This window comes from Schistocerca piceifrons, chromosome 2 (genome assembly GCF_021461385.2).
Source record: "Schistocerca piceifrons isolate TAMUIC-IGC-003096 chromosome 2, iqSchPice1.1, whole genome shotgun sequence".
Classification (NCBI taxonomy): domain Eukaryota; kingdom Metazoa; phylum Arthropoda; class Insecta; order Orthoptera; family Acrididae; genus Schistocerca; species Schistocerca piceifrons.
Window position 1 is genome coordinate 455,159,429 of NC_060139.1, and position 24,329 is coordinate 455,183,757.

A 24,329-nucleotide genomic window follows, 5' to 3' on the forward strand; every position below is an offset into this window, starting at 1 on the left:
ACTCATTGGTATATGGTAAGCATATAGCCATATTTAAACTCTAGTTAACAACCAGTAGAATGACTCATTCCAGATCACAAAGATTTATTGTGCAAGTGACCTATAGAAATGCAACTAACTAACTAGCAAGATTATAACTGATAATATAATGTTTGCCACTTCTCTGCATGCTGATACAGTAAACAAAACTAATACACAAATGTGTAACTGAAATGCGTGTTCTTAATCCCTTGGAAATGCCATGTGGTTAGGGCCTCCTGTTGAGTAGACAGTTCGCCTGGTGCAAGTCTTTCGAGTTGACGCCACTTCGGCAACTTGTGTCAGGAAAACTTAAATGTATAGCACTCTTTTCGTTGTGCCTGTCGGTGACTCAAGGTCTCCTGTATATGGCAAGTAGCAGTCTATCCTTGCTTCCTTTGCTTAAAGTTAGTTGTTAGCAGGAGAAATGATGTGGCACTTGTTATCAGTTATTATATAACTTCAGATGTTATATTCCAGGCCATACATATAGTACTATCAAGTTTCACAGAACAAAGCTGTGCAGTGGTAATATACTACACATGTAATTGAAAATAGCTGAGTGCAGAGTCCAGTACCAAAATATTTTTTAACCTTCCAACATACATAAATGTATTTTTCCTTAAAGATCATGTAATAATTATTACTTAGTTTCTTGTCCAGCATGTGGAACATCTTAATGATGATTTTGTAACTGAGATAATGGTTTTGAAGATAATGTAAGCACCAGCTACACTTTTCTTTTTATTTTAAACCACAATTAAAATTGTGTGTGATACATCTACACATAGCTGTCTCCAAAAGTGAGAAATTACAACTTTCCATCAAGTGTCTGCTAAATCATTCCACCGCTTAGGCACATATATTAAAGGCACAAGGGAAAGCTAAGTGCAAAAATGACTTCTCAGTTCCTCACATCACATTTTCCTCTTTGCTAATCAAAATGTGCTGCACTTAATGCCCATAAACCTCATAAAGAATTTCATCATAATTAAAGGGTTCCCATGTTGCTTCTTCTCCTTGGATAACAACAAAGTCAAGTGCAAATTCCAACCATGCCAATAATCAAGCCCAAGATAAGTACTAGGGCACAGTGACATACAGCCATTAACACCAGCAAATAATGAAAAAAAATTCCTATTTATAAACTGTTGTTCCTAGTCCTCCATGAGTTAACACACAGTGACACACCTACAATAAACTTTTCCATCCCTCATGTGTTTCATTTGATTTAGGAGATACCTGATGAAAAATTTCTCACTTTTGGATACAGATGTGTATAGATACATCACGCATAGTTTCAACTGTTGTTTTTAAAAAAAATTAAGTACAACTGGTGCTGACAAATTCCTCTACACTGAATTACAAACCGAAAAGCCTAGTGATTCAATGTTTTGATCTCCAGTCAACAGGGAAGGAAATCAGTGTTTTGTTTTCCATGTCATATACAATAAAATTGTAAAGTGGGTAATTACAGAAAATGCAACATATACAAAAATAATTCCCACAACTATATGTATAATAAATAAATAACATATAAGAAGTATTCTTATTATTATTGATGTAAAAGATACACATCAAGACATAAATATTTGGTACAAAAAATTTACATTACACTCCACAGTGAAGTTTACAACTTAATAAATACAAAATCTTACAGCAACATGTTTGGTTGTAAATAATATACTTAATATTCTCACCCATGTAGCTAAGTAACATACACATTAAAAACTTACACTCATGTTAAAGAACTTCAAAACAGACAATTTTGGTAGTTTGAGATGCTTCATATATTCTCTTCACACGGTGCAATAAATCAGAAATAACTGATGCTATACATAAATTCACTGGTTTCCCTCCAAAATATTAAACACAATAAATACTTTTGCTCTCAGATAAACACAGTCACACTTTGCAGATCATTTGTTCATTGTATTTTTTTCTGTTATTTTTATAAAATGTAGCATGCATAATTATTTCACTTATCAAAATATTTGTGGCAAGTTCTTTTAAAATGCTTTGCAAACATACATTTTCTGCTAGCTTAGATTAAAAACAGTGGCAATATATTTTTTCTATTACTTACACATTATTTACAGATAAAATAATGTCCACTATTTACATAATTAACTCTCCCCCTCCCGACACACACACACACACACACACACACACACACACACACACACACACACACACACAGTCTTGGTGACATACATACATATGGATGGCAGTGTTGTCAGTTCACTTGTCTTTTTTCCACACAGTGTTCATATAATCTTGCGGCAAACAGAAATCAATCACTTTTGTAGTCCAAGTAACATGAGGAAAGGGTGGGAATACAAATTTCTCTGATGAAAGTTCTAAATTTTTAAGAACCACTGAACAAGGCTTGATCTGACTTGTACTAGGTCCTAACAAAGCACTGTCTTCTTTGCAGCAAATTCTGTCTTGCGAGGAACATTTTACCTGCAGAAGAAATAAAGCCAATTGTTAATTAATAACTTGGCTGTGCAATCTGAGTACTAAATTGTCACTGATTCTAGGTCTTTGTATTTTGACTTGTATCTGTAACTATCCACATACAAAAGGAGACACTTAAGAAAAAAATTCAGGTTAACAAAAGGCACAATAAATATTAATTCCCTTCAATTACCCGATAACAATCAGAGCTACAAACAAAAATAAAATTAAAGCAACTTTCTGTTAAATCCCCAATACCGACATTATATGGAATGTTGCACACGGTTATAGAAGAAAAATGAATTGTCATCCACAAAGTTTGGCATTTTGGTTCAAGTTAAAATAATTATTTATTTAGCACTTAAAAAAAAAACCAGATGGAGCTGTTGAAATGGTGGTGTTGGATTGGAACCCTCAAGGAGTTAGAAAAAAAATGGTCATCCAAAACAGACCTGGAAAAGGACGATCGAGAGACAAACTGCAGAGGATGGGAAAACCTGGAGTGAAGTGAAGTGAAGTGAAGAGACTTGCTAGAAATCGTACCAGGTGGAAGAATTACATCACGGCCCTATGTACCAGAGGGAACAACAGGAACTAAGTCAAGTAAGTCACTTAAAAAAATAATTACAATAAATGCATATACATATTTGCTAAAGTCACGTTGTAATGGAAGCAACAAACAGAAATATAATACTAATTACTCCAGTGTGTATCAACAGTTTATATTTCTGGCAAAAGAGTTGAAGAGAGAAGGAAGAGGGGTGAAGTAAAAGGACTGGTGTGATTACAAAAAGGGGCGGAGTTTGGGTAAACAGGCAGAGTTCGGGATCAGAAAATAAAAGATAAAGAACTCTAAAAGGGAATGAAGAAAGGGGGCTGAGGTTGAGGTAATTAAGGAAAATAATTAACATAAATTAAGGCCAGGTGGTTAGCGAAACCAAGGACATGTTGTCACATTAGTTCCCACCTGTGGAGTTCCAAGAAACTGTTGTCTGGGTGAAGAATCCAGATGGTGCACGTGATGAAATTAGCACTGAGGTCATGACTGTCATGTTGTAGAGCATGCTCTGTAACAGGATATTGTGTTTTGCAAGCATACTCCCCCTCAATATAATTTTTCTGGGCTTGTGACCGCATTGTCGATATGTAAAACTGTTGACAAAAACACCCTGCAGAAGCTCACTTGCAATAGTGACCGAAATGTTGGTAGTTTTACATATTGACAATACCGTCACAAACTAAGAAAAATTTTAACTGATAACTTGGTGGTAATCATACCAATGTCGAATACCAAAAATGTTTACATAACAGCTGGTACAAGAGGCACAGATGGCGGCAGGAGGGTACATAGGGCAAGTCTTACAACAGGGGTGGTCACAGAGTTGGGAATCATGGGGTAAGGGAGAAGGATGGTGTATACTGGCAATATACAATATCTTGCTGTAGAGCATGCTCTACAGCATGACAGTTGGTACCTTGGTGCCTGTTTCACCATAAGTGCCATCTTGATTCTTCCCTCAGACACCTGTGTCTCAGAACTCTAAAAGTGTGAACTGACATTACAACATGTCCTTGGTTCTCGCCACCCACCTGGTCACAATTTTCTTTAATTACTTTCTTTAAGTTCCTCCAGTCTCAGAAACTATTTCTTTCTTCATTATCTTTTAGTTTTCTATATATCTTTTATTTTCTGCCCTGTCTACTGTCCCCCTACCCCTCATCACAACCATATATAACACACTTAGCTTTCCACTCTTCTTAAGTATTGCAGATGTTTTGTCAGTGATTTCTGTCTTGCTTGTCACCATATCTTCCACCTTTAAGCTCTCAGGTTGTCAAATCTCATTCAGTGCAGTCCCCAACAACCAGTCTTTCCTTCTCATCTCTTCCTGTAAGTCTCCTCTGACCCGGGTTTCTGGGTGAGCTAGCTAAAGTCAAGCATCAGCTGTCACGGTTAAGAATTAGTACAATTTCCAATGCCAAATAACCTCCATCTTCAAACTCCCAACTCAACACAATTTTACAAGACTTGGAAAATTAAAGAGTGTGGGAGAGACATGTAGTGGCCCTTATAGGAGTGATAAAGAATTCATTTACTAAACTAATTCAGACATTGTTTGAATTGGATGCTGTGGACATAGGGGCTAGAGAGGGTGTTACACAGTTACGTAAAGATGTGGTTTGAAACACTCACCAGTGACCAGTTGGTAATGTTAGCGACCGTCCTTACCTTAACCACGGACTTTAACAGGTAACTGCACAGCAATTACAGTCACTGACATGACATCAGCAGATCACTGCATCCTTCCACTGTTCCATGAAGTTTGTCTTATGTTCCACATTTTCTTGCCCAATGTGACATTAGGGACAATACTGTCCACAGAAAGGAACTTCCCCTGGACCTCTTGTATTTCATAACCCCAGCATCTAGCACTAGCAAAGTGAAATATCACTAAAGCAGCTATTTAACAACTGTTAAATCCTGGTGTCCTGTGACCATCAAAGAGCACATGGTCTTTCTGCATCCACTGAGTGCCTAAAAAGGACAGCGCACACATAATATGCGTTGATTACCAGGCACAGAACACCTGGACAGTACTTGACAGATTTCCAGTTCCTGATGTTAAAGACTTTTCCCACTCGTTGGCTGATGCTTCCATATTTAGTGTTACTGAATGTGAAAAGGCATACACAGATTCAAATGGCACCAGATGACATCTCTAAAATCACTGTCATCACTCCTTTCAGAATATCTGAATTCCTGTTCATGCCATTTGGTTAGAAAATGCCACCCAAACTTGGCAGGGTCTCATCAATAGGGACCTAGTCATCTTCCATTCTGCTTCCCATACTTGGATGATATACCAATTTTCTCCTCTTCACCTGAACAGCATGGTGAGCATTTGCACTCACTTTTCAATGTGGTGGAGAAATTCATTTTCGTAATAAACCAGGACAAATTCCAGCTACACAGGCAGGAGGTTGCATTCTTGGGCCACTCGGTGATGCGGGATGGGATCAAGAATGTACATAACTCATCAAGCAGACACCACATGTAACAAAATCTCATGAACTTCAGAGATTTCCTGCAACAATACACTTTTACAAGTGTCACAGTCCACAATTGGAGCAGTCCTATAACGAACAGTAGATGGTCAACAACCACCTCTCTGATTCATTTCGAGAAAAGTCATTGGGTCACAACAAATGTAGTAAGGTTACGACCGGGGGATTTTTGGCTCTGTGCAAAGCTATTGAACATTTCCATGAGGAAGCTGAGAGATACCTGCTAAATTCACTGACCACTGGTGCACGCAATACACAACCCAGTAAGAACTGCTATTCTCGCCACTTCCATCATCTGGATGATGTTGGGCAACTCCCTATGGACATATGCCATGTTAATAGTGCTGACAACATGGATCCTGACTTTCTGTCTCAGATTAACATTGAGTGCTGCAGCACACTTCAGTGAAATGGAGAAGGAACAAAAGAAGGATCTACAGGTAACAATGCTCTTGATGGACAGCAACACCAGGTTAACTATGGAACCAGTACAGATTTCTGGCATGGATTTGCATCTATGGTGTGATACTTCACATTCCAAAGTATGTCTACTGGGCTCATCAGAGTTCCACAGAGCTATTTTTGACAACTTACAGAAATTGTCACACCCTACCATCTGCACAACCTTCCTGAGGTCTGACATTAAAGCCAACTGTAGGAAGTGGACCCATACTTGCATCAACTGCCAGCCCAGCATTGTCAGACATCACACTTCCCTGCAACATGAAAAATACAAAATTCCTAAAGGAAGACTATGGCATATACACCTGAATCTAGAAGAACCACTGCCACAATCAAATGGTTTCTATTATATACTATGAGCCATATGCAGGGTGACATGTTGGGTGGATGCAGGTCCACTTGTGGACTTGCATCCAAAACTACTGCACCTGCCTTCCTACAGATGAGGATCACATGTTTCAGCTGCCCCACATCAATAACCACTGACCTGGGCAGACAGTTCGAGTCCCCCATCTGTTCACAGAGTTAAGTAACTTGTGCAGTGTCCAATGGTTTCAAACTATAGCATACCACTCTCAAACTAATGACACCACCCAACGTTGGCACAACACCCTTAAGGCTGCTGTTATGTGCCATTCCACGCATTGGACAGAAGCTTTGCCATGGTTATTGCTGGGTGTTCATACTGCTTGCAAAGAATATTTGCAGTTGTCACTAGCAGAAATTTTGTTTAGTGAATGGGGGTAGGTAGAGGACAACGACCAGCAAAGGTCAATGTTGTACTGGAAATCAGAGACTAGGGAACAAAATTTGTGTTTTTATATCTATGATATAAGTTGTTTCTTCAGTCCATCCACAGTATCCAACTTAAGCCCAACATATTTTTTGTGTCTGATATTACTGCTAATGCAGTCATTTAATTTTGCTGCAACAGTACACAAGTGTTATTGTGTCTACTTATTTGCACAGAATTTCCCTCAGCTGCTTTCCCATATGGGAAAGTCTGTCACCTTGAAATGCAGGCAAAGCAGTTTCTGCACTATATACGACCTGACTGGGTGTCATAAATCTCAACAATTTTCCAAGCCACAGAAGCCATTGCATTGAGACTTAGGGCACTGAGACTAAATGATCAAACTTGTTTACCATATTCAATCTTTTCTATCCACAGATCCCTCAAACAATCTCATACACATACCAACAAAGTTTGTCAGTTTAACTCCACTTTTGAAGCAGATGCTATTCGTATCATGAAGTATTTCGAAACTAGTGGGAATGGCTATGTATGCAGACAAAGCATTTGTTGCACTGTCTTCAGCAATTTGTATAAGGAAGGAAAAGATAACTAGATGCTGGTCAAGCATACAGTTGAAATTGAGACAAATATACCCATGGAAATCTGCCGAAGGAAATATATATTATTTTCTACTTGGTCCTCTAAAGACAGCTTACTAAAATAACACAATGTGGGAACGTATATGAGAGCTATTTGGAAAGAGAGGTCTGGAAACCATTGCGAAAATAAAAAAAAATTTATTTGCTTCAGTTAGTTACACCTTCCAGCTATTTCTCTACATAACTGCCTCTATGACTTAGACATTTGCCACAGCATTGTACCAACTTTCTGATAGCCTTTTCATAGAAGCCTGTGCTTTCTGTCAATTCTCTATGCTGGTCTACAGTTCATTACCTTAGCCTTTTCATAGAAGCCTGTGCTTTCTGTCAATTCTCTATGCTGGTCTACAGTTCATTACCTGTGCAAAATTTGTTGTCTTCAGTGTCAGCATTTCATGTGAGCAGAATTCAGGGGAGCCAATTACAGGTTGTATTGTAGGTGATCAAACACCTCCATCAAAAATGTTGCAGGAGCGTCTTCATTGCCCCTGCGCAGTGCACCCAAGAACTGACATGAAAGAAACACGTGACAGTTTTGTTGTGGGCTGCATGAGTTCAGGCAAAATCTCTCCCCAGGCCCTCCTACCTGGCAGGAGAAACTATCTTCTCAGCATCTTTATGTGCTCACTCTGAGCTCAGGATTGAAGAGAGTGATGTGACGTGATCGATGGGTATACTAGAGACACTGCCCAACATATCTGTGCAAAGTTTAACTTAAGAGTCTCCTGTGGAGACAGAGGAAGATCTGCTGACACACATTCTGGCTGCTACGCTGCATGCCCAGTCAGATATTGCTTTCCAAATAGCTCTCATACATTGATTGTGGAAGAACAAGATAGCTTTGATATTTTTTAATTTTATTGCACTCTCACTTGTAGGTTGTGCATAGAATACTAATTTTCTTCTTAACCTCGCCCTGCATAATATATGGCTGGGAATGACACAACATCTATACTATTTTGGTAGTTACCAGTGCTGTTCTACTTTTAACCTTGACCATAGTTTCCATTTTGTGCAAACTCATGATACAGTGAAATATATTGTAATAAAACTCATTTTCGTTAATGAATGGTGAAACATAAACACAAATAATGTCAGCAATCTTGTTGAATTCAAATTCAATCAAACAAACAAACAAACAAACAAACAAACAAACAAACAAACAAACACACACACACACACACACACACACACACACCGAGTTTGACAAAGACATCTATAGAGCCATACACAGTCAAATATTTGGCAAATATAGTATGAAGTTTGAAAAACTGTTTGATCATATATGATGGCCTTCACATTTTCAATAGCTACTGGAATAGAATATGCACTGACTGGTAGTTACTGAAGAAATATAGTTTTTATAAAATCATTTAATGACAAGAACGTGTACCTCTCTGAGCATAGTAGATGACTTTTTGTCTCCTAAGTCTCCTTTGGTTAGTAATCTTTTAACTTTTCATGGCTCTGATTCTTCAAACTCTGAGACAAGGGACATTTTTAAGCCTGTACACAGGGAAGCTGACAATGATTTGGGCATGAAGTCCAAAATTAGGTCAGCAACTTCGTTATCTAGTTATCTCAAAACATTATGCATTTAATGACTTCATTCTTATACACGGTTTTCAGAAATTCCCATTATAAGCTTCTAGGACTTGTAGAGTGGAGGGAGTACACAATATTTTGAATAGGAACCCATGTTTCGAAACATACTGTTTCTATTCTAACCACATTTTCAATTAAAGGGAATGAATTAGGCATGACACAGCACAGTTATTAGGGAAAAATTCAAAAAGAAACATAACAAAACTTCCATTTAACACTTAAGCACATTTATTTGTATTAACACTTAAACGTTATGTGCCTGCATTATTGCAAACAAAAAAGAACCCAGCATTCTCTAGCGTAGCAGCCAGAATGTGTGTCAGCAGATCTTCCTCTGTCTCCACAGGAGACTCCTAAGTTAAAATTTGCATACGATCCCACAAGAAGTAGTCCATACGAGTTAAATTCAGTGACTGCAGCAGCCACCTCAGCCTATCCATCTTATACTATACTGTGCCTGAATCACATGTGAGAAGTGAGGTGGTGCACCATCATGCTGAAACCACATTTCCTGATGGACTTTCAGTGGCAGTACACATCATCCTGTCTACGCTACTCCATACCAGGGCAAGCAGCTCAGCCATTTCTCTTTACCTCAGTAGATGTGGATGTTTTACAAATCTGAACTGAAATCGTCATAGAATGAAAATGTTATATTTCTGGACATGGGTTTATTGACTAATTGATATATTAATTGAGAGGGGTTATGGGACCAAACGGCGAGGTCATCAGTCCTGCGATTCCAAAGTTAGTCTGAGAAGAAAGAGGGTCTCCAAAAAGTGTATGGCTCCAGTCAGAGGAGTCACATTATAACATAGTAAATATTAAACACAAACAGCAAAAGGCATAAAAGGTGAGACCAAATCCAAAAACTGGAAAAAAGGGGTGGTCATGGGGTCACAGACCAAGAAGACTGTAAAAGAGGTCCCAACCAAATCCAACCTGGCCCTGCTCCAAGAATAAAGTAGGATCTTACACCTGGAAATAAAAACCACTTTGAGAAATGAAACTGAGGACCAGTTCAACAGTCTGTGAATCATCCGTTAATACAGTAAAACTTCGTTAACACGAATTCTAAGGGAGTGAAAAATCAGGAATTCGTGTTAAAAAAGTTCGTGTTAAGTGAAAAACACAGATTTTAATAAGTATACATGTACAGCAGTACACTAATGTGTAATACACTACACTATCACTCACATTATTGTAGACTTATAACACTATAAAGTGATTGTAAACTCCAAGTACTCACAAATTATGCACGTTACTTTCTTGGAAAGAATTCGGTCATGGTTCACTGACATTCGTGGGAACAATAATATTTTGTAATTTCACAACCAATTGTAATGATAGCATCCATAAACCCAGCAGTGATGTCAGATGTTGAAACGAACCGTTCTAAACAGTCCAAGGCTGTAAACATCTCCTGACGGGTAGGTGGAATGGTATCTGTATTATCTTCCTCTTCTCTTTCTTCTGATGGCCCCTCTTGCACCTCGTTCACAGCTTTTGGCACACCCGATTCCACACAAGCACATACAGCAACATTGTCATCTACACTAATGAATTCTTCAAAACTAATCCCGGGGGCGAGGGCGAGGTGAGAGGGGGAGGGCGAGGTGAGAGGGGGGGGGGCAGGTGAGAGGGGGGGGCGAGGTGAGAGGGGGGGGCGAGGTGAGAGGGGGGGGCGAGGTGAGAGGGGGGGGCGAGGTGAGAGGGGGGGGCGAGGTGAGAGGGGGGGCGAGGTGAGAGGGGGGGGCGAGGTGAGAGGGGGGGGGGCGAGGTGAGAGGGGGAGGGCGAGGTGAGAGGGGGAGGGCGAGGTGAGAGGGGGAGGGCGAGGTGAGAGGGGGAGGGCGAGGTGAGAGGGGGAGGGCGAGGTGAGAGGGGGAGGGCGAGGTGAGAGGGGGACAGAGCTGGGGTAAGGAAGATGTAGGAGGAGGAAATGAAAGGGTAAGGAAGATGTAGGAGGAGGAAATGAAAGGGTAAGGAAGATGTAGGAGGAGGAAATGAAAGGGTAAGGAAGATGTAGGAGGAGGAAATGAAAGGGTAAGGAAGATGTAGGAGGAGGAAATGAAAGGGTAAGGAAGACGTAAGAGGAGGAAATGAAGTAACAGAGGCAAAAGTTGAAGGTAGTGACTCAGAATGGAGTCTCATACTTTTGGCGGGCCTCAGCATAGGACAGGCAATCCAGAGACTCATACTCTTGGATCATCTTTTTTCTGTAAGTCTGGCAATTCAGTGAGTGAGGGGAGTGGCAGTCAGCACAACTGATAGCTATAGGTGGCAGAACACAGCAGATTCCCTCATGGAATGGGTGGCCACAGTCATCACACAGAGGGTCTGCTGTACAGTGGGGAGACATAAGCCCAAAACGCAAGCACCAAAAGCACAGCATAGGTGGTTAACATATCTTACTAAGAGACTCCACTTCACCAAACTTGCCCTTGATATTCTCCACAACAAACAATGGCTTTGCGGTGGTGAATGTGTCCCCATTCATCCTAGAACAGATGAGGTAACAGGGAATTTGTTTCATCCAAGAGCCTGGTCCTCCTCCCATGATGTAGCCAGGGAAGGGAAGGTTGCTGGGTCTTACAAAGCAGCATTCAATGATCCTTCACCATTTGAAGATACGGCTGTTTGGGAAGGGACAGATTTTTGCAGTTTGATATGCTTCACGTGCCAAGCATCTGCCCTAATACCACCCACTCTGAACTCATGGGCACCACCCAGCCATTGCCGGGTGTTCCGATGCTCCAAGATGATAAGCAACCACTCCTTGTTATACATGGGAAGGAAACAGCTCAGGTATCAGTAGTGTGATTCCTGTGTTGTCAGCGGGCTCAGCCATATGGCTACATAACAACCCCACCACACAGACTGGCTACACTTGCTGGTGGCCTAGCAGGATGGAAGGGGGCTACAGTGGAGAAGAGAGAGGAGAGAGGGGAAGGAAGGGGGGAGAGGAATCCAGACCGTCAGTGCTGGGAAGTTCTTCCCCAAATATCTCACACTAAAAACAGGAAATTTTTAAGCGGAGATCAAACCTCAAGGGGAGACCTAAACGCCAAAAAAGGATGAAGAATAGGCAGAAGGAACAAAATTGCAACCAATACAGGAAACCAGGTGGATAGCCAGGTTGACATAAATCAGAACACCTAGATGCCAAGAGAGAGAGAAATGAGGGGGCAACAGGGAAGGAACAAGGAGAGGAGGGAGGGCAGGGTGATAGAAATGCAGCCAGAGAAGGAAGCATTGGCTTGGGGCCCCACACACGAACTCATGAAGGAACCATGAGCCCCTGGGGGGGGGGGGGGGGGGGCATGGGTCCATATTCAAAATTATGTATCACTCCCCTCTACAAGTAGTAGAAGGTAGAGGTCAATGGACAAGTGCCTAATATGGGTGGAAGAAAGCATCTGCAAGGGAGGAGACTGGGCCAGAGTAGCAAAAGAGGTGAGATGGAGAGGCTTGTGTTTCAAGCAGACCTCACATGCAGCGGAGAGCGTTATAAATAAAAAGGATTAACTTGTAACCTTAATGCAGGATAACGAAAGGATAATTCAAATGGTAGACACTCTACTTATCAGAACAACAACTGGAGGTAGTGGAGACAGACAAACAAAAACATGTAAACCAATACAAGGTAATACCAAAATGTTGCAACACTAGTAAAAGAAAAGACGGTGCACCTGTCAACAGAGAATCTACATGTCACTGATTATCATGTACAATAACTCTTTGAATGCTGAAACAGAACAGAGGATGTGGTCACATTTGGGCTCCAAATACTGACAGTGTAAGAGTCACTAGCAGGAAAAATTCAGAGTTATGACGGTTATGAAAACATAACTGGTAACCATTATTTGCAGAGTCTGTACTTGTTTCAGAGGGTACTGATTGACCAACACACAAATTTGTTGATATCCAGTAACGCGCTATTTCAAGACAATAAAGTTTGAAAGCCAATTGACAGTCATAGGGCAAGTAATTATAGGTTTTTCTAGACTCAACTACTTGAAATAAACAACAACATTAGGAAACCGATAAATTGCAACTGATCATAAAGATGACACATCGAGCTGCAGACAGGCACAACAAAAGACTGTTATAAATTACAGCTTTCAGTCAGAGCCTCTTCAGTAAAGAAAACACATACACATTTGCATAAGCATGCACACTACATGTACACACAACTGCTATCTCTGGCCACTATAGCCAGACTACTACTGCATAATTCCATCAAGTTTTTCCATAACCTGTGAGACAGCACTCTTGTCCCCCCCCCCCCCTCCCCACCTGTAGTCTGTTATCCCTCCCCCTTACCCGTACCATTACAGATTGTTATTTATGTGACTCACATTCCAGTCAGAGATGCTGGTGGTAGCGGTCAGGTGTGCACGAGGTGTGCTTGCTACAATATGTAACGGTTTAAAAAAAACTTCCTGTCTCCAACTCAACGGATTATCTTTACAGTGCATAGCAATCTATCCTTTTCCTAATATTGTTGGTATTCCAGTCTGGAGTTTCAATTGTTTGATTTTGTCCAACAACTGTTTCAAATTATTTATATTGTTTATTTGACCACTTTATTTACATGGGCTGATGAAAAATGGCACACTTAGTAACTCTAATCAGTTCATTACAGTGCAAACAAAAAGCCAACATCTGCTGCACTTATGTCATTACACAGTTTCCACTTGTATGTTAAAAACTTGTCTGTGCCCGTTTCTGAGAGACTGTCAATCACAAATTATTGTGCATAAACTACAATAGTAGCTAATGATTATCTGTTACATTCACGTCAGTCCATAGGTATAATATCCTACTTTCAATTTACTGTCTTACAGTCTTCACAATTCTATCAACGTGTAAACGGTGTTTTTACATATTCTGGTTTGTTCCGTCAAGTGTTGGTCACATGGAGAGAGAGAGAGAGAGAGAGAGAGAGAGAGAGAGAGAGAGAGAGAGAGAGAGAGAGAGAGAGAGAGAGAGAGAGGGGGGGGGCAGAGAGAGAGGGGGGGCAGAGAGAGAGGGGGGGCAGAGAGAGGGGGGGGCAGAGAGAGGGGGGGGCAGAGAGAGGGGGGGGGCAGAGAGAGAGGGGGGGGCAGAGAGAGAGGGGGGGCAGAGAGAGAGGGGGGGGCAGAGAGAGAGGGGGGGCAGAGAGAGAGGGGGGGCAGAGAGAGAGGGGGGGCAGAGGAGAGAGGGGGGGGCAGAGAGAGAGGGGGGGCAGAGAGAGAGGGGGGGGCAGAGAGAGAGGGGGGGCAGAGAGAGAGGGGGGGCAGAGAGAGAGGGGGGGCAGAGAGAGAGGGGGGGCAGAGAGAGAGGGGGGGCAGAGAGAGAGGGGGGGCAGAGAGAGAGGGGGGGCAGAGAGAGAGGGGGGGCAGAGAGAGAGGGGGGGCAGAGAGAGAGGGGGGGCAGAGAGAGAGGGGGGGCAGAGAGAGAGGGGGGGGCAGAGAGAGAGGGGGGGCAGAGAGAGAGGGGGGGCAGAGAGAGAGGGGGGGCAGAGAGAGAGGGGGGGCAGAGAGAGAGGGGGGGCAGAGGAGAGAGGGGGGGCAGAGAGAGAGGGGGGGGCAGAGAGAGAGGGGGGCAGAGAGAGAGGGGGGGCAGAGAGAGAGGGGGGGCAGAGAGAGAGGGGGGGCAGAGAGAGAGGGGGGGCAGAGAGAGAGGGGGGGCAGAGAGAGAGGGGGGGCAGAGAGAGAGGGGGGGCAGAGAGAGAGGGGGGGCAGAGAGAGAGGGGGGGCAGAGAGAGAGGGGGGGCAGAGAGAGAGGGGGGCAGAGAGAGAGGGGGGCAGAGAGAGAGGGGGGCAGAGAGAGAGGGGGGCAGAGAGAGAGGGGGGCAGAGAGAGAGGGGGGCAGAGAGAGAGGGGGGCAGAGAGAGAGGGGGGGCAGAGAGAGAGGGGGGCAGAGAGAGAGGGGGGGCAGAGAGAGAGGGGGGGCAGAGAGAGAGGGGGGGCAGAGAGAGAGGGGGGGCAGAGAGAGAGGGGGGGCAGAGAGAGAGGGGGGGCAGAGAGAGAGGGGGGGCAGAGAGAGAGGGGGGGCAGAGAGAGAGGGGGGGCAGAGAGAGAGGGGGGGCAGAGAGAGAGGGGGGGCAGAGAGAGAGGGGGGGGCAGAGAGAGAGGGGGGGGCAGAGAGAGAGGGGGGGCAGAGAGAGAGGGGGGGGCAGAGAGAGAGGGGGGGGCAGAGAGAGAGGGGGGCAGAGAGAGAGGGGGGCAGAGAGAGAGGGGGGCAGAGAGAGAGGGGGGCAGAGAGAGAGGGGGGCAGAGAGAGAGGGGGGCAGAGAGAGAGGGGGGGCAGAGAGAGAGGGGGGCAGAGAGAGAGGGGGGGCAGAGAGAGAGGGGGGGCAGAGAGAGAGGGGGGGCAGAGAGAGAGGGGGGGCAGAGAGAGAGGGGGGGCAGAGAGAGAGGGGGGGGCAGAGAGAGAGGGGGGGCAGAGAGAGAGGGGGGGCAGAGAGAGAGGGGGGGCAGAGAGAGAGGGGGGGCAGAGAGAGAGGGGGGGCAGAGAGAGAGGGGGGGCAGAGAGAGAGGGGGGGCAGAGAGAGAGGGGGGCAGAGAGAGAGGGGGGGCAGAGAGAGAGGGGGGGCAGAGAGAGAGGGGGGCAGAGAGAGAGGGGGGGCAGAGAGAGGGGGGGCAGAGAGAGGGGGGGCAGAGAGAGGGGGGGCAGAGAGAGGGGGGGGCAGAGAGAGGGGGGGCAGAGAGAGAGGGGGGCAGAGAGAGAGGGGGGGCAGAGAGAGAGGGGGGGCAGAGAGAGAGGGGGGGCAGAGAGAGAGGGGGGGCAGAGAGAGAGGGGGGGCAGAGAGAGAGGGGGGGCACAGAGAGAGGGGGAAAGAAGGCGGGGGGAAAGAAGGCGGGGGGAAAGAAGGCGGGGGGAAAGAAGGCGGGGGGAAAGAAGGCGGGGGGAAAGAAGGCGGGGGGAAAGAAGGCGGGGGGAAAGAAGGCGGGGGGAAAGAAGGCGGGGGGAAAGAAGGGGGGAGAGCGGGGGAGAAAGAAGGGGGGGAGAGCGGTGGGGAGAGGGGGAGAGCGGTGGGGAGAGGGGGGAGAGCGGTGGGGAGGGGGGGGAGAGCGGTGGGGAGGGGGGGGAGAGCGGTGGGGAGAGGGGGGGGAGAGGGGGGGGGGAGCGGTGGGGAGAGAGGGGAGAGAGAGGTGGGAGAGCGGTGGGGAGAGGGGGAAGCGGGGGGAGAGGGGGGAGACGGGGGGAGAGGGGGGAGAGGGGGGAGAGGGGGGAGAGGGGGGAGAGGGGGGAGAGGGGGGAGAGGGGGGAGAGGGGGGAGAGGGGGGAGAGGGGGGAGAGGGGGGAGAGGGGGGAGAGGGGGGAGAGGGGGGAGAGGGGGGAGAGGGGGGAGAGGGGGGAGAGGGGGGAGAGGGGGGAGAGGGGGGAGAGGGGGGAGAGGGGGGAGAGGGGGGAGAGGGGGGAGAGGGAGAGTGAGAGAAACCAACTGCTAATGCCGAACAAGAGCACAGCTGGTAGCTGTTGCGTGAACACTTGGACACTACAAAACATGAATACAGTAAGCAACAATCCTGACTGCTACGTCAGAGCAAGATGGGGAATGACATCCAAAAATCTTGTAGGAAGGAGCACTCAACATCTGGGACATGTTCTTCATTCAAGCAGCGAAACTGCTTAGTTGGTTGTACTTGCATGTGGGGCCGAGGCTGGTTTTGCGGCACAAGTTTAGGCAGCTCTTCTGGAAATATGTATGGAAGTTTAACTCTGTTGATCAAGAACGTAGTAGCTTTATGATTTAATATTATACCCAGAACACATGCTTCTTTTGACATGTGGGTCTGTATATAGAGGCTGTAGAAATGATTTGACACTGTCTGTATGTAACATGACAAGCGAGCATCTTTACAAGTCATGATACACACTGGTAGCAGTTACTTCTGTAAAATATCTGGGAGTATGCATACGGAACTATTTGAAGTGGAATGATCACATAAAATTTATTGTTGGTAAGGCGGGTGCCAAGTTGAGATTCATTGGGAGAGTCCTCAGAAAATGTAGTCCATCAACAAAGGAGGTGGCTTACAAAACACTCGTTCGACCTATACTTGAGTATTGGTCATCAGTGTGGGATCTGTACCAGGTTAGGTTGACGGAGGAGATGGGAAGATCCAAAGAAGAGCGGTGCGTTTCGTCACAGGGTTATTTGGTAAGCATGTGAGCATTACGGAGATGTTTAGCAAACTCAAGTGGCAGACTCTGCAAGAGAGGCGCTCTGCATCGTGGTGTAGCTTGCTGGCCAGGTTTCGAGTGAGTGCGTTTCTGGATGAGGTATCGAATAAATTGCTTCCTCCTACTTATATCTCCCGAGGAATGTAAAATCAGAGAGATTCGAGCACGCCCGGAGACTTTCCGGCAGTCGTTCTTCCCGTGAACCATACTCGACTGGAACAGGAAAGGATGGTAATGACAGTGGCATGTAAAGTGCCCTCCACCACACACCGTTGGGTGGCTTGCGGAGTATAAATGTAGATGTAGGTGTAGATGTAGGTGTCATTCCATGTCTCAACACTTGATAAGGTGAATGCGAGCAATATGTTCCATCTGGTGATAAATGAAGTCTGGCTGGCAATGATCAGGTAGCTGTACATGGCTCAGATTGATGAATTCCCAACCAATCAAAGTGCTCTAGTTAATTATTAGATATTTTTACTGGCCGCCTGATCCCAGCATAACAGTTGTACAATCACTCAAGGGAAGTCTACACTATGTAGTGCAGAAATACTCAGATCATGCAATATTAGTTGGAAGTGACATTAATCTACTGAGTATAGACTGGGACATCTATGGATTGACTGCAGGTGGAACAGACAAACAGCCTTATGAAGTAATTTAAACACATTTTCTGTACACAGCCTTGAACAACCCGTTCAACAGCTCACACACTGGAAATATTTCAGACCTTGTAGTGCAAACAGGCATGGCCATATCAGCAGTGTTAGTATAGAGACATTGATTAGTGATCATGTTGTCACCAGTGACAGCTGTTACTGTAGTTAATAAATCTATGAAGATGGCTATGAGAGTATTTATGGTAGAAAAAGCAGATAAGCAGTTTAAGCATTACACATAGGCAATGAATGGACATCATTTAGTTCCAATATGATTGATGTGGAAGAATAATGGGCAAAGTTTACAGTGACTGTATGTGCCAAGTAAGTGGATTACATATGGAAAAGACCCATTATGGTTTGATAATCAAATTCAGAAAATGCTGAGGAAACAGAGATTGTTGCACTCTCAGTTCAAAATATAATGCATAAATGTTGACAGGCAAAAGTTAGAAGAAATTTGTGCATCCATAAGAAGGTGAATGCACGAAGGCTACTACGACTTCCATCATCATATCTTAGCATAAGATCTTGCCGAGAACTTGAGAAAATTCTGGTCATATTAAAAATCACAAAGAGGGTCAAAGGCTTCTATCCAGTCACTCATCAACCAGTCTGTGGTGGCAATAGAAGACAACAAAAGGAAAGCTAAACTTTTAAATTTTATGTTTACGAAATCTGTCAAGTGGGAGGATTGAACAAATGTACCGTCATTTGACTGTTGCACACACTCCCAAATGGAGGATATAGAAAGAGGCAGAAGAAACTGAAAGAGTAGAAAACATGTAAGTCACCATGTACTGATGGAATCTCAATTCTGTTTTACTGGGAGTACTCTACAGCACTATAACTTAGCTCACATGTATCACAAATCTCTCAGCCAGTGCAAAGTTCCATGCAATTGGAAAAAGTGCAGATGACTCCTGTATGTAAGATAGGTAAAAGAAAAGACCCACAAAATTACAAACCAATATCCTTAGCATTAGTTTGCTGCAGAGTTCTTTAACACATTCTTAGTTCAAATATAACAAATTTCCTGAAGACAGAAAAGCTTCTTACATTAGATTAGATTTAATTTCATTCCAACTGATCCATAGTGAGGAGTTCCTCCAGGATGTAGAACATGTCAGAAAAACAATAATACATGACAAATATTTACAACTGAAAGAAATAAGCTAATGTACCTTCCACGGGTCCCAAATGGAATGATTGTCATTTTTTTTAATGAACACGATATGAAAGAATCATTTTACAAAGACTAATGCACTGAATTTAAAATAAAAGAAGTTTTTTTACTTATAAGATAATAAACATGTAATAGAACTACTATAATACTTATTTACAATGAACACATTACTGCACTGAGATGGTGCACCAGTTAGATTGTACTTACACACACACACACACACACACACACACACACACACACACACACACACGCATGCACGCACCCACGCACAAATCAGTTGGTTCTACTGAGAAATTCATCAATGGAGTAGAAGGAGTTGGCCACCAATAAATCCTTTAGGCTTCTCTTAAACTGAATTTCATTGGTTGTTGAGCTTTTTATGGCTGCTGGAAAATTATTGAAAATGTGTGTTCCTGAATAATGCACACCTTTTTGTTCAAGACTAAGTGACTTTAAATCCTAGTGCAGATTATTCTTATTTCTAATATTGATTCCATGAATTGAGCTGTGGGTTTGCAAAAGTGATATATTTTTAATGACAAATTTAATTAATGAATAAATATATTGGGAAGCAGTAGTTAGTACCCTAGTTCCCTAAACAGGCTTCTGCAGGATGTTCTTGAGTTCACACCACATATAACTCTTACTGCACGTTTTTGTGCCCAGGAAACTTTAGCTTGGCTTGATGAATTACCCCAAAAAATAATCCCAAATGACTTTATGGAATGAAAGTAAGCACAGTATGCCAGCTTTTTTCAGTTTTATATCCCCTATGTCTGACAATTCACATTACAAATAGAAATTTGTTAAGACGCTTCAGCAGCTCTGTTGAATTTATTATCAAGCTGTAACCCCAAGAATTTAACACTGTCCACTTCTTCTATCTGCTTGTCATCGTATGTTAGGCATATACTCATGGGACACCCCTTACAAGTTCTGAACTGATGTAGTGTGTTTTTTCAAAGTTTAGTGACAAAGAATAGGCTTGGAACCAGAGATTAATGTCCACAAACATTTTATCAGCCGATCTTTCTAAGACTACACTTGATTTGCTATTTATTGCAACGTTTGTATCATCGGCAAACAAAACGAACTTGGCATCTGGTAATGTAACTGATGAAAGGTCATTGATATACACAAGAAATAGTAAGGGCCCCAAAATGGAACCTTGTGGGATCCCATATGTAATTAGTTCCCAGTTGGATGATGCCTGATAGCTTGATACATGTCTCTTTCTTAATAACACCCTTTGTTTCCTGCAAGAGATATAAGATTTGAACAATTTTGCAGCATTTCCTGTTACACTATAATATTATAATTTATTTAAAAGGATATTGTGATTTACACAGTCAAATGCCTTTGACAGATCATAAAATATACCAGTTGCCTGCAATTTTTTGTCTAATGAATTGAGCAGATTTTCACTGTAAGTGTAGACAGCTTTCTCAATATCAGAACCCTTTACAAATCCGAACTGCGACTTTGACAGTATGTTATTTGAGATAAGATGGTTATAAAGCCAATTGTACATTACTTTTTCTAAAATTCTTGAGAATGCTGGCAAAAGTGAAATTGGATGGAAATTTGATGCTATTTCTTTATCTCCCTTCTTAAACAGTGGCTTAACTTCAGCATATTTCTACCATTCAGGAAATATTCCACTGATAAGCAACTGGTTACACAGATAGCTTAATATGTTTCTTAGCTCAGAATCACATTCTTTACTTAACATTGTTTATATTTCATCATAACCATTATATGTTTCTGATTTTAAAGCTTTTATGATGGACATTATTTCTGCTGGGGTAGTTAGGGTCAAATTCATATTATGGAGGTTACTTGAAATGTCTGGTCTGAGGTATCCCATAGCAGCGTCTACAGAACCTGACAACTCCATCTTGTCAGTAACAGTTATAAAATGTTTGTTAAAAAGTTCTGCAACACTATACACGTCTGTCACCAATGTATCATTTACTCTTAATGCTATTTGTCCGTTTTCATGTCTGGTTCTACCGGTATCCTCCTTCACTATATCCCGTATAGTCTCTATTTTGTTATCTGATATATCTTTTCCTTGTAATATATTTGCTTTGATGTCCGTATTACGGTCTTTAATATTTTGCAGTATTTCTTGTTATGTGCTATAGCATCAACATCAGAACTGTTTCAGATTGACAGATACAGTTTTCTTTTTGTTTTACAAGATACCCCTATTCCTTGAGTAATCCATGGCTTCTTTGTAAACTTTGCTCTAACCTTGGTAAGTTTTTGGGGGAAAACAGTGTTCAAATAAGGTAAGCACTTTATTAGCAAAAGTGTTATATTTTTCATTCATGCCATGAGCACTGTAAACATCAGTCCAGTGAATGTCCCCGAGGAGTGTCCTAAAATAATCAATTTTTGGCTTATTGATTACCCTCTTGAGCTCAGATTTAACAGATTTTATATCCTGTTCAGTATTAACATTTAACAGAAGGAACTGCATCTTATGGTCTGAGAGGCCATTGACTATTGGTTTTGTAATATAATTTTGTTCATTGTTTTTTTCTAGAAAGATATTATGAATGGCTGTATGTGAGCAATTGGCTACCCTAGTGGGGAACTTTTTGGAGTAGGTATTAAAATCTACGGAGAAGAAATAAAAACTTTGAGGTTTGCCGATGACATTGTAATTCTGTCAGAGACAGCAAAGGACTTGGAAGAGCAGTTGAATGGAATGGACAGTGTCTTGAAAGGAGGATGTAAGATGAACATCAACAAAAGCAAAACGAGGATAATGGAATGTAGTCGAATTAAGTCGGGTGATGCTGAGGGAATTAGATTAGGAAATGAGACACTTAAAGTAGTAAAGGAGTTTTGCTATTTTGGGAGCAAAATAACAGATGGTGGTCGAAGTAGAGAGGATATAAAATGTAGACTGGCAATGGCAAGGAAAGCGTTTCTGAAGAAGAGAAATTTGTTAACATTGAGTATAGATTTAAGTGTCAGGAAGTCATTTCTGAAAGTATTCGTATGGAGTGTAGCCATGTATGGAAGGGAAACATGGACGATAAACAGTTTGGACAAGAAGAGAATAGAAGCTTTCGAAATGTGGTGCTACAGAAGAATGCTGAAGATTAGATGAGTAGATCACATAACTAATGAGGAAGTATTGAATAGGATTGGGGAGAAGAGAAGTTTGTGGCACAACTTGACTAGAAGAAGGGATCGGTTGGTAGGACATGTTCTGAGGCATCAAGGGATCACCAATTTAGTATTGGAGGGCAGCGTGGAGGGTAAAAATCGTAGAGGAAGACCAAGAGATGAATACACTAAGCAGATTCCGAAGGATGTAGGTTGCAGTAGGTACTGGGAGATGATGAAGCTTGCACAGGATAGAGTAGCATGGAGAGCTGCATCAAACCAGTCTCAGGACTGAAGACCACAACAACAACAGTGGGGAACTTTACAGTGGGAATTAAGTTGAATGATAGTGTTACCAATTCAAATAAGTTCTTATTGGGGGAGTCTTTAAGAAAATCTTCACTGAAATCACCAGCAACCACTATTTCTTTGTTTTTGGTTGTTAAATGGTCCAATGCAGCTTGAAGGTGGTTTATGAACAGATTAAAGTTACCTGCAGGTGCTCGATATACACTTAATATTATGAACGATTTTTTGTGAAATTCTACTTCTGTTGCACATGCTTCCACATGCTGTTCTAGGCAAAATTTATGAATGTCTATGTTCTTAAATTTATGACAGTTCCTGATGAATGTGGCAACTCCTCCTTTCTCCGTTTCTGATCTACAAAAGTGAGATGTTAACCTAAACCCTGTAACACTTAAAATTTCTATACCGGTGGTCACATGATGTTCAGAGAGGCAGATTATGTCAGCTGGGTTTGAAGACTAATTCATCTATGCAGATAGTTAGTTCATTAATTTTATTTCTCAGTCCTCGAATATTTTGATGCAATAAAGATAGCTGACATTTCACATTGACTGAGTTAAAATTGGGTAGAGTTAAAATATCTGCTGACTGTTTAAAATTCTTAACCAATAGCTGTTTATGCTGATGTAATAAGCTAGAATTATATTTTTTGGTTTCTTTCTCAAACTGAAGGTTTATCTCTCTTAAAATTTGGTTTCTTTCTGTCCTCCCTACCCTACGAAGGGGTCTTTTCTGAACCCTATAACCACTGGTATTTTACCACTCATGACAATGCCTCCCCTTTTAACTTTCCTGCTATTTTCCCAGCCAATTTACCCTTCCCTTTCCTGTTGAGGTGGAGACCATGCCTAGTATAATCCCACCTATTGAGAGAATCAACAGGAACCACACCAATGTGTGACCCTGCACCCGACATAAGCAGCCGTTCCAGCTCCAAATTAACTCTCTTGACAGAAGAGTTCAAATGAGGTCGGTCATGGCACCCAAGAACAGATACAAACTCAACACTAGTATGCTTCGATGCTGATGCAATCTTTGCCAGGTCACACACTATACTGTACCCAGGATCTCTGTCAATACAGTTACCTGCCCCACCCACTATAACCACGGTGTTTTCCTTAGTGAAATCTTTGCAAAGTGATCCTAAATCCTCTGTCACCTGCTCCAGAGCAGCACTAGGTTTAAAAAAATTGGTGGCCTGGTATTCTGATCGTAGTTCATCCTGCAAAAGTTGGCCAACACCTCTTCCATGGGAACTACCTAACAACAACACTTTCTTTCTCTTTACTTATTTCCCTACATTCTTACTTTTCAATATGCTGCTGAAAGTTTGTTGTGCCCTGTCTACACCTGCAACTGCTTGAGGCTCACCAGCTTCTAACTGAAGCAACAGGTCAAATCTATTTTTCACATTCATCACGAAGCTGTCAGACAAAGTTTTAGGCCTGTTCCTCCTGTTGCCTGTTGCCACTTCTCATCTCTCCTTACCCTTCTCCCTCCTTAATGTGTCAAGATCTCCCCTGGCCTTGTCTAACTCAGCCTCCTGTTCTAATATCTTTCTATCTCTACTACAAATCCTACAAAACCACGGATGAGTCTCATTTATTTCCCCTATTCCCATTCCACTACAGTCACCCACATGGAAAAAACTACAGCACCCATCACACCAAAGCCCCGACCTAACAATCCTACGGCAAGTCAAGCACTTTTCACTCATGATAAATGTAATAGTTATAAAGAATAAGTCAGTTGGTAAGTATAAAGTTGATTAAGGTGAGCAGGAAGGATGTCATAGGTTTGGAATCAGATGGGCACTGACTGAGGAAAGGGTCAGCAGTGGACAGACCATTTACGTGGGGGATATTAG

At 42.9% G+C, this 24,329-nt stretch overlaps 1 protein-coding gene across 8 annotated transcripts in view; it reads right to left on the minus strand.

Moving 5' to 3' along the window:
- Positions 1-1,624: 1,624 nt before the first annotated feature.
- The window catches only part of LOC124776830, a 322,032-nt gene continuing 299,327 nt past the window's right edge, over positions 1,625-24,329 (minus strand). For all 8 annotated transcript variants that reach the window (XM_047251996.1, XM_047251994.1, XM_047251997.1 and 5 more), the window contains one exon: positions 1,625-2,484. In XM_047251996.1, coding sequence (XP_047107952.1) covers positions 2,260-2,484 — 225 coding nt within the window. In that variant the 3' untranslated portion in view covers positions 1,625-2,259. The remainder of the gene's footprint in view (positions 2,485-24,329) is intronic.